Raw genomic sequence first — 11,913 nt, forward strand, 5'->3', positions numbered from 1 at the left:
ACATGACATCAATTGTCCTTCCCTAATAAAATTATTGTAATTTTATCAAATAATTTACTGATATTTTCTTTTTATGTTTATCTCTATGTTAAATCATGAAAATATCTTCAAAAAGCAAATGTTTAACTCTGTTACTTGATCCAAAGTATTTCATTTCCATCCCGAACCACGCATTTAACAATAGTATCCAGTCTAATGCTTAGTTCTTATTGACAATTGATAAGGAAGAATGGGGGAAAGAGAAGACCCTCATATACAAGTTATATGTACATAGTAAGATAGAAAAAACTCATGTAAAGGATCACTGAAGTACAGGGTCACTAATGTGGACAGGCTTGGTCACATTGGAACAGCATGCTCCTGGGAAATGAACATGTAGTCTAAAGTACCTTTCTGAGAGGGAGATACTGACCCGCATTGTTATATTCACATTATATGACCTAATTTAAGGTTTGTTTGTTTTTTTTATCCGATGTCTTTGATTGGCCCTCAGTTCTTTCTTTAGATATAAACCTGGGGACTTTTCTCTTTTGACACTCATTTGGGGGGTAGGGGGGTTGTGCTGTGAGTCCAGCCCTTGAATGCAAGGATGAAAAGGGATATTTCTGTCCTCCCAGGACATTGCTCCATTACAGAGGATCATCACAACAAGAAACTTAATTAATATTGTGACTCTTTCCCTTAGTATTTACCTGAGAAAGGAAGTTACCCAAGAATCCCTGACAAGATTGTTTGGGTCAGCTACACAGCAGCAAAAAGCAAAACCAAGGAAACCTATACGTTTTAATTGGAGGCAACTTTCTAAAAATAATTATTAATAAAATAGAGATATCTAAATGAAATTTCCTGGGATATGTATTGTTATTTTAATATTAAGATGTTATCACCCACAATTATATACCTTTGCCATTGGAAAGAGGCATATTTTGGGGTGCTTTTCTTTCATTTCATAGATGTGGCTTAAAGGCAGCATTTTCTTTTGTATTAGAGTGAGGAATTTTAAAGTTCTCACCCAAAAATTTAACTTTGCTCTTTCAGGTATTATGATTATTTTTTATTTTTTCAGAGTTGTATTTAAGCAACTTTGTAGAAGGCTAACCGTTGTAAACATTAAACTATTTATAGCAGTTTCCCTTTGAGTCTTTATTAATGTGCATGCATGTTTATACATTAGTCAATAAAATATTCTTTAGGTGAATTTTTTGTTTTTATTTTTCAGCTGGATGAACTGCAGCTTTGCAAGAACTGTTTCTATTTGTCAAATGCACGTCCTGACAACTGGTTCTGCTATCCTTGTGTATGTTTGTGAAATTTTGAAATTTGTTTATTGTCATTTTTTTCTAGTGCCAGTTTCACCTTTGAAACATAAAATACAAGCTATCCAAAATGCTTTTATAATAAAGATACATGTGTGTATACCTATATATACATGTATCTTTACATTGGGTACCAAATTTTTCTGATGTTGATTCTTTTTAATTTTTTTGAAAATGCATAATATCATAGCTGTGGTTCAGATGCAATAGGAAACATGAATGTCTTCAAGTAGGCAGACATCAGCAATATAAATTTAATCATAATCACTCAAATCAAAATGAGAGTTAAATCTTAGCACCTGCTTTATATAAAAGTATCCTTTAGGGGGCAGCTGGGTAGCTCAGTGGATTGAGAGCCAAGCCTAGAGATAGGAGGTCCTAGGTTCAAATTTGGCCTCAGACACTCCCCAGCTGTGTGACCCTGGGCAAGTCACTTAACCCCATTTGCCTAGCCCTTACCACTCTTCTGCCTTGGAACCAATACACAGAATTGACTCCAAGATGGAAGGTAAGGGTTTTAAAAAAAAAAAGTATCCTTTAATGTTGGAGATCCAGAGGCTTTCTCTATCTAGTATTGAGGTATTTCTTAAGCTTGATTTTTCCCAACTTTAATTACTCTTTTCTTGCAAGAGTTTTATGGTTTTTCATTTGGCCATAGCATTCTGAGAATTCTAAATGGGTAATTCCTACAATGAATCTAGGGAGAAGTGAAAAAAAAGAACTTCAATATATTAGTCTATCCCAGCCATTCCACCTCAAAAACCGGGCCCAACCAGGGCCTGAAAAAGGACCAATGAATTGCATGTACCTGACATTCCCCTGCCAGGTACATTATCTAGCTTCCTTGAACAGAGAGCATAGGTCTTTTTTTCATTAATGAGAATAATAATAGCACCTACCTCATGAGATTATTGGGAAGATCAAATGAGATACTCTATGTACAGTTCTTGCAATCATTCAAACTATATAATTAATAGCTACAATTAAAATGACTAAAGTAGGCAAATGTATAAATTACAACTTAAGACCATTTCTTGTATTTCTGAAAAATCAGTTCTGTAGCTTTTGAGAGAAGACCTTAAAACTTAAAAGTTAGGCATTTTCTAGTTTCTAATACACAGTAGCATTAATGGTTTTAAATAGTACTAACTGGCTTGTTGTATAAGGTAGCTGGTAATCCAGAGAATACTATTTTCAGACAATATAGGAAATGGAGAAGAAGCTACTTTACTACCATCATCTAGCAGTGATTGTATATATTTGTTTTCCTTGAAAATTTATTGCATTTTCTTAGAGGAAGCAATGTCATCTACTGTGTAAAAACATTCTCTATTAACATATGTACATAAAAAATTAAAGTAAAAAGTAGAAATTTGGTTTTAGTGAAGCTTTGATTTTAAGTGACTATTGTAATACTTTATCTTAGAGTTTAAATGCTAATAGTATATATACTTTTTAATTTTTTTTTATTTTTAACATTTTTAAAATTATATGGGGAAATGTGTTTTATTTTTAGATACCTAATCATGAGCTGGTTTGGGCCAAAATGAAAGGTTTTGGATTTTGGCCAGCCAAAGTCATGCAGAAAGAGGACAATCAAGTTGATGTTCGCTTCTTTGGTCACCATCACCAAAGGTAATTTATGAATTCCTTATGCAAATTGTCATAACCTTCCTTGCCTTTAAAGGTGTCTTTACTATTACATTTTATTAGTCTCAAATTCCCTAATGCCTGCATGTTTTCAAAACTATTTCAACTAAATGTTATTCAGTCATAGAAGATTTGAGGCAAGAACTTCATTAATTCTCTAGAGTAATTATAAAGTTTGATTCATATTAAATAAAAAGAAATGAAGTTTTTGGCCCAACTTGAACTTGAACTTTTAACAATTGCCAACCAGCTTCAGAAAATATTTGCTAGAAGTTGCATAATCATATGATAAATATTTTAATATATCCAATCAGTTATAAAGCCTGAACCACAGTGAGCAAATAGAATAATCTATCATTTCCTTGTGTATCAAATTCAGGACATTTTTGATAACTGAAACTGTTTAGTACTGTAACAGTAGTGTATTAGCCTTGAATATTGATTAAACTAAGATAGTAGGATAGAAAGGCTCAGAGTACATACAGATTTTAGTAGTATTATAATGTGATTATAGTAGTTTCAGCCTTAGTGACAAAGACCTAGTAAAACCCAGGGATTTTAACATTAGGGAAATTATCACCTTTCCGGTAAAATATACAGTTTGACTAGGTGCATTTAAAAATATGTATAATTATTTTTCATATGCATGAGAATTGTAAAAAGTACATCCATGACTATGCTATGAGACAAAATTTCTAGCTTTGAAAATATTTTTTCTTTTTCTTTGCAAGGGGAGCTCAGCTTCCAAATTATATTTTTCAGGATTTGGATTTAGATCAATGGCAGAAATAATTTTCATTTTTTAGTTCCATAAAAGTACTTTTAATAATTTTTCTTTCAGAAAATGGAATGTATAGTGACACATAAATCTGTAGTATATGTTATTCACATTGACATTGCTTAAAATTTAGTTATAACTTAAATTTTTAAGTTCTTTAATAATAATGCTATTAATAAATTTTCTAGAAAATGGAAATTCATTCATATAACAAACATTGTGTACCTTCCATATACAAGACTTTGGGGAAAATATGCAAGCATTTGTTATGCGTACTATATATGTTAATCACTTTATTGGGTGCTAGGGATACAAAGGCAAAAATGAAATAGTTCTTGTCCTGAGGGTGAATTTGACTCTTATCTCCATGCTGATGACTTGGTGATAGATAGATAGATAGATAGATAGATAGATAGATAGATAGATAGATAGATAGATAGATAGATAGATAGATAGATAGATAGATAGATAGATAGATAGATAGATGGATAGGTGGATAGGTGGATAGATTGATAGATAGATAGATAGATAGATAGATAGATAGATAGATAGATAGATAGATAGATAGATAGATAGATAGATAGATAGATAGATATCCAGCCCCAGCTTCTCCCCTGAGCTTCAGTTCAGTATCAAACTGGATGTCCCAGAGACATTTTAAACTTAACATGTCTAAAATTTTACTAGGTTGCACAATGGTAAACACTCTGGACCTGGAATTAAGAAGACCTGAGTTCAAATCCTGTGTCAGACATTTTCTGGCTTTGTGACTTTTGGCAAGTCACCTAACCTTGCCTTGACTGTCAAATGGGGATAATAATATCATCTGTCTTGCAGGGATCACATGGGATAATATTTGTAAAGTACCTATCACTGTTCTGTATTATACATGTATAAAATGTTTATTCCTGTTTTTCCTTTCCCTTCCCTTTTCACATAAACCTATTCCTCTCTGAAACTCCTCTATTTCTATTGAAGGAACCATTATCCTTCCAGTCTCACATTTGTAACTTCAGTGTTATCCTGTACTCCTAATCTCATTTATCTAGTCAGTTCAGTTGGAAAATCTTGCTATTTCTATTTTTACATCTTTGCATCTGACCTTTTCTCTTCTCTTATACACCACTACCATGTGGTTTGGGTATTTGTCACCTCTTACCTATATTATTGCCACAGCCTCTTAATTGATCTCCTTGTCTCAGTTGAGTCTCTCTCCACTCTAGTTCATTCTGTACACTATTGCCTAAGTGACTTTAAGTATAGATCAGTCCCTTTTTTTTTTCTTTTAAAGCCCTTCTCAACTTGGCTTCCAGGTTCATCAATCATTTTTCCTCCTCCTGAACTCTATGAGCCAGCCAAACTGGCTTTTCCTCTCCCTTTCAACACTACATGTCCATTGCCTTTGTACTGGATGTCTCTCACACCTGGAAAGCCCCTTCCTCCTTACCTTTATTTCATAGAATCCCTTTCTTCCTTTAAGTTGAAATGTGAGCATCCTCTTTTGCCTGAAATTCTTCCTGATTCACCAAGCTTCTGTTGCTATAATATCTTATATTTAACTATGTTGTGAAAGTATCAATTTTTATATAGACATAGATAGATACTTCTTATTTTTCCCATAAGACTGTAAGCTCATTTTAAGCATAGATCATTACATTCCTTGTATTTGTGTTTCCAGCACCTGGCACAGACATTTAATAAATACTTTTTGATTGATATAAAATAAAGAAAAAACATACAAGCTAATTTGGGAAAATACATCCACCAGTGGTGAGGTCCAGGAAAAGCCTCATGTAAGAAGTGATATTTCAGCTGAGTTTGGAAGAAAACTGGGTTTTCTACAGGAGTAAGGCGATGATAGCATGGGTGACAAATTGCCTATGCAAAGGTACTGATGTGGGAAGCTGATTGATTTATAAGGAACAGCAGGACCAGTTGGCCTGGATTATAGCATGTGTAGTCATGTATTCCAAGCTTAGAAACATGAGTTATAGATCAGAGAAGTCTTTAACAAACCAAAAAGATTTTGTATTTGATCCTAGAGGTAATAGGGAGTTAGGGGAATTTATTTAGTTCAGGATACACATGTTTGAACTTGTGCTATAGAAATATCACTTTGACAGCTATGTGGATGATGGATTGGAATGAGTAGAGACCTGAGACAAAGAGACTAATTAGGAAATATTTGTAGTAGTCCAGAGGAGGTAATGAATGATTGAACTAGAGTGGTGGTGACTGTGTGAGTCAGGGCAGAGGAAGGGAAGATACTAAAAATGTTTTGGAAGTAGAATTGAAAATTCTTGGCAACTGATTGGATGTATGGCATGTGGAGAATGAGGAATCAGGGGTGACTCTGAATTCGTAAACCTGGATGATTGGAAGGATCTTGGTGCCCTCAGCAGAAATAGGGACATTAGGCTATAGTACAGCTTTGGGAGAAAAGACAATGATGCCTTTAGAAGCCTTTAGGTCTTCCAGTTCCAGATGTCCTATAGGTACTTAGTAATGTAGATCCAGAGAAAGACATGGATATCTAGATATCTAGATCTGTGTGTCTTCTGTGTAGAAATGATTAATAACATCAAAAGAAAGAATAGAGAGAGAATAGGAACCAGGATAGAGCCTTGGGGTATATTTGCTGTTAGGGCAAAATATAGATGATGCTCCATCAAAGGAGTCTGCAAAGTAGTGATCAGATGGACAGAAAAAGAATCAGGAGAGAGAAATGTCTTGAAAACCCTGAGAGGAGAGATTACTCAGGACAGTGTAGTCCCTTAATTTCATAAATTGTAGTGGGTTTAGAGAGGCCACAATGGATAAGGTTTAAGAAAAGGCCAGTAGATGTGTCAATTAAGCCTAACTTGGATAGTGTAGTTTCATTTGAGCAGAGATTAGAAGACAAATGGCAAAAGAGTTGTAGAAATGAGTTTGCGGAGAGAAAGTGGATGCATACAGATGGCTTTTTGTTGTTGTTTATAAAGAATCATTTTAATTATCCCAAGACAATATAAACCTATTTAAGTTGTACATTCATAAAAGAAGTAAAAACATAAAGGCTGTCATAAAAATATTCTAAAAATATTTTTAATATGCAGAGTCACATAAGAATTTGGACAGCTTGTAATGAGTTTTCATTTTGTGCTGGACCTGGATTCAGAAAGACCCAGGTTAAAATCCTCACTTAGGCATTAAGCTGGTTCACACTAGCTGTGTGAACTGGGCAATTCATTTAACCTTTCAGCCTCAGTTTCTTCCTTGCAAAATGGGTATGATAACAGCATTACCTCATAGGGTTGCTGTAGATGGCTTTTTAAGAGTTTTGCTGTAGTGAGTGGAAAGACATAAGGTACTGGCTTGAGATAGTCAGGTGATGATTTTAAAGATAGTGGAGAACTGTTTGCAGATAGCAGATAATGAGCTTCAGATAAGGCAAGATTTAAGAGTAGCAGAAGAGGATGATTGTGGGGAACAGTATTTTAGATAATATGATAGAGGATGGGATTAATCCTAAAGGGGTTGAACAAAGTAACCCCTATTTTAGTGATTTGCATGTTTTCACAGCATTATTATTCATAATAACCCCAAAAGATATTGATCCAAATGATCAATAGAGGTGTGGTATAGAAGATGTACTTAGATAATTATAATACTAAGTGCAGTGTGAGGGGAAATGAGGAATCAGGGAAGACTCGGAGGTTGTAAACCTGGATTTACTGGAAGGATAATGGTACTACTGAAACAGTGGGCACAAGAGAGAAGAGGGTAGGAGGTCATTCAAGCCTTGGGGATTACTACTGAGTTACAGATTAGGTTCTAAAGAAATCTGAAACTTAGAAACAGAAGCAGGGTGCCCCAAGAGGTCCAGGAGAAAGCAAATGGGAAGAGACCTAGGAATTCCCTTTGCAGCACTGTTCTTCAAGAGGTTGAACATCCAAGAGCTCATAAGGCATAGCATTTAGTAAGTAAAGGAATCTTTCTGTTTAGCTACCTTGGGCCCTAGTTGATACTGATACTGATACTAGTTGATACTGATGCCCTAGCAGGGCACTGGCATTGGATACAGCTTCCATCTCTGCTTCACAAAGAAGAGCCTAATCCAAACTCCAATCACAAAGACTTATTTAATCCTTATCCTCAACCACATATGATACCTTCAAATCACCATAACACCATGTTTTTTAAAAGTACTTCTCCTATAGCATTTGTCATATATTTGATATTATACTTTCTTCCATTCTTAATTTACTTTCTCTTCTAGATTGAAATTTCTTTGAAGGGACTATCTTAATGATCATTAATATAATAATGCTAACAAACACTGTTTTGCACATAAACACACATTAAGTATTTGTTGACTGAATTTACAGGCATTTATGTGGCAGGCATATAGGGCTAGAAACTGGAGATTTAAAAAACAAAACAAAACTTCCAAGGGCTTATGTTTTGTCAGAAGAGACATGCTGTGTGTGTGCGTGTGTGTGCGTGTGCGTGTGTGTGTGTGTGTGTGTGTGTGCACGCACACATGCATGAGTATATGTGAGGATATTTATATGTACATGTTTACAAAAAAATGCAAGGTACTAGGGTTAAGGGGATACACTGAGGGGGGGAGTAGCAGTTGGGGATATCTAGAAGGGCCTCAGGCATAAAATGATGCTTAAGCCAAGCCTTGAAGGAAATCCGTCCAAGAAGTAGAGGTGAAAAGAACTCACATTCCAGGCATAGGATATACAGAGTACAGAGAATAAATGAATGACTCAGTTGTGTTTGAATAGATAGAACTGCCTTAACTTTATTTAAATAAACTAAGTAAACCTGTTTTACATATAACCATTCAGAATGACAGGTGAAAAAGAGCCACACACCTTCAGTGTCATCAGTTAAAATTCTTTAGAGAATTATAATCATGGTGAGGTCTCCTAACCAAAGTGAGCTTTGCTTTTATTCAGGCACAACTGTTACAATCCTGTGATAGAGACTTTCTTGGAAGATCTGCCATTTGAATACCTACTCAGTCAGTCAGTAAGATTTATTTAAACTTCTACTCTGTGCCAAGCCCTGGGCTAAGTTCTGGAGATATAAAGTGGCAAAAGTCAGCCTCTATCCTCTAGGAGCTTGCAGTCTAATGGAGGAGACATATCCAAACGAATATATACAAAGCAAGCTATAAATAGAATAAATATGAGGAAATTAACAGATGAAAGGTATTAGAATTAAGAGGAATTGGGATAATCTTCCAGTGAAAGATTAGATTTTAGTTGGAACTTGTTAGGTAGAGTTGAGGAAGGAGAATATTCCAAAGATGAGAGATAGCCAGAGAAGATGCCTAGAGCAAAAAATGGAGTCTTTTGCATGGAACACCCAGGAAGTCAGTATCACCAAATGGAAGAGTGCATATTAAGGAGGTAAGGTATAAGAAAGACTGAAAAGGTCATGCAGGGCCTTGAATCTCAAATGGAGCATTTTGAATTCTATCCTAGAGGCTAAAAGCCATTTTAGTTTATTGAATTAGGGGGTGGTCAGATCTAGACTCTAGAAAAATCACTTTAGTGACTGAATGGCTTGGAATGGAAAGAGACACTTGAGGCAGGCAGACTCACCAACAACCAACAGCAAAATTGACAGGCCTTGGCAACAGATTGGCTATGGGAGATGAGAGATAGTACATTTTGAGCTTGATGAATCAAGAAAATAATGTTGCCCTCTATAATAACAGACAGTTTAAAGATGATGATAGTAAGTTCTGTTTTGGATATCTATGCTTTATTTGAGTTTGGTAAAATTAGCACAATCTCATTTACAAAAAGGAACATTTGAAAGAATTCACTGTCTCTCTAAGGAATGACTTCTATTTGGACTTGGAGCTAGATACCTCCATGACAGTGACAAAGACCTTTGATGAGCATATATATCAACCTTCCCTCTTTTATGCCTTAACAGAGTTACTTCTGGTATAATGTAGGATCTTCTATTCATTATCCTTTCAGGCAATTATGTAACTGTAAAGATAAGATCTGCTATAGAATATCACTTATTAAAATCTCAAGCCTTCATCTAAGATAGTCTTGTTGCATATGCAGGTTATTCTCATAAAATTTGGTAGAAACAGACACATAGGTCAGTAGTTGTGAATATTTTGTCACCTGTTTCTTGGTAATAAGATCAATAGAAGATTCTGATATATAATATCTATTATATAGTTCCTATGTATGAAAAGACCTATCCCAATGTATAAAATCATTTAGAGTATTCAAAATTAATCAAAACATTTTGAAAACTAATTGATAATACTGGATATATGTGAGATTATGTCTAGATATAAGTTGATCATATTAAACAGAGTATTAAAAACATTAAAAGGCATTTGTATTAACAAATTTAGACTTTGAGAACTTTGAAATCAGCTTTTTTTCCCCTCCTTAGCCAAGAGTCGTCTTATGTTTAACTGAAATTATAATGGATAGTCCCATTAATTTTTAACTTCTCTTACTAGTTCCAAATTTGGATAAGACTCATCAAATTTTTCATAAATAAGGGTGATTGTTTCTAAATGAACTATAATACAAACAATTTTAACACCCCCAAACCCCCATCCACTAATCACATATACATATCCTTTCTCTTTGGGAATTTCTAATTGTACCTTCAAATTATTTTTATAGGGCCTGGATTCCATCTGAAAATATACAAGATATCACAGTTAACATCCATCGATTGCATGTGAAACGCAGTATGGGATGGAAAAAGGCATGTGATGAGTTGGAACTACATCAACGCTTCCTGCGTGAAGGAAGATTTTGGAAATCTAAAAATGAAGATCGAGGTGAAGAAGAAGCAGAATCCAGCATCTCTTCTACCAGTAATGAACAGGTGAGTCCTACTCTCATTGGAAACCAGAAATCATTGTTAAATGTGAAAATATTTGAGTTCACACTGTCTAATTAAGAACAGAACATGGGTCATAATTTTTCCATTTCTTAACCATATTGTAAATTGCTCTGCAAAAATAAACAGTATCATACATTGTCCTCTTCTTCCTCTCAATCCCCCCAAACCAAAGAGCCTTCAAATATGACCCTCCCAAGGAAAAGGAAGTAAATTACTCACTTTGGGGATACACATTAACTTTTTCAGATCTTTCATCTGTGAGCACTTCGTGCTTCAGGAGAGATTATTTACTAATTGGTGCAAAGGGCCCTAAGAGTAAGAAGGCAGAAGTGAGTAGTTAACTCCTTTCTCACCTCTAGGTCAGTATTTTCAGCCCAGGTGAAGTACTTCACAAAAATAATGGGCTCTTACTTTTATCATGTGTTCACAGCTGAAAGTCACTCAGGAACCAAGAGCAAAGAAAGGCCGGCGTAATCAAAGTGTGGAACCCAAAAAAGAAGTAAGTTACCCTGACCCCGTGGTGTCCTTAAGTGGCAGGTGATCCAGAAAGTCATTTCAAAATCATGGCCTGAATGGTCCCTCCTATGGATACTTGTGTAAACTGATTGTGATCATTGAATTAGTTACATCAGTCAAGTGAGAAAGTTGCCTCATCCCTTCTCACATCTTGCACTTACTAGGAAGAGAGAGATTGGTATCACAGGTGACAGTTTCCACTTGATTAAAGCATCATTAAGCCCTGTGGTTAAAGGGGAAAGAGTACTTTTTTTTCCATGCAACTTCGCTGGGAACTCTTATTTTTCTATTCCTAAAACAAATAATGAAACTAACATGAATCAAGCTGCCATTTAAAAAGCCAGCACTTTTTCAAACTGGTAATCTTTTCATCATGAAATTCATGTTTTTTAAATCAAGTTCTAGGGCTGAACATAGTTCAGGTATATATATTCTGTAAGAAGTGGTTGGAGATTTTAGCAAATTGAACAAATCTGGTCAAAGCAAGTGATTTTTTAAAAATCAATTATCATCAGTGTGTGGAATAATTTTATATTTAAGAGTTTAAGATTATTAGTATTCAATTTTTAATTACACAACCTATATAATTATTATAGATTAGAGATTAATGTCTAAGAAGCCCAGCAATCCTGTTCCTTTTAAAGGAACTTGTTTCTTTAATTTTAATTTAATGATGATAACTGTTTATTACATGGCTATTTGTCTATTACTAAACTTATAAGTTAATATAGTTCATTCTTTATTCTTGTGTCTGAGATGTGTTGA

The 11,913-nt window shown here is 34.7% G+C and overlaps 1 protein-coding gene across 16 annotated transcripts in view; it reads left to right on the forward strand.

Annotated features, from left to right (window-relative positions):
- ZMYND11 (zinc finger MYND-type containing 11) overlaps positions 1-11,913 on the forward strand; it is a 141,611-nt gene that overhangs the window by 116,158 nt on the left and 13,540 nt on the right. For all 16 annotated transcript variants that reach the window (XR_008912376.1, XR_008912377.1, XR_008912375.1 and 13 more), the window contains 4 exons: positions 1,220-1,297; positions 2,833-2,951; positions 10,407-10,614; positions 11,063-11,131. Coding sequence is in view for 11 of the 16 variants with exons in the window: in XM_056799986.1 (XP_056655964.1) it covers positions 1,220-1,297; positions 2,833-2,951; positions 10,407-10,614; positions 11,063-11,131 (474 nt within the window). In the remaining 5 variants the exon portion in view is untranslated. The remainder of the gene's footprint in view (positions 1-1,219; positions 1,298-2,832; positions 2,952-10,406; positions 10,615-11,062; positions 11,132-11,913) is intronic.

The sequence above is a fragment of the Monodelphis domestica genome, chromosome 5, assembly GCF_027887165.1.
Source record: "Monodelphis domestica isolate mMonDom1 chromosome 5, mMonDom1.pri, whole genome shotgun sequence".
Taxonomy (NCBI): domain Eukaryota; kingdom Metazoa; phylum Chordata; class Mammalia; order Didelphimorphia; family Didelphidae; genus Monodelphis; species Monodelphis domestica.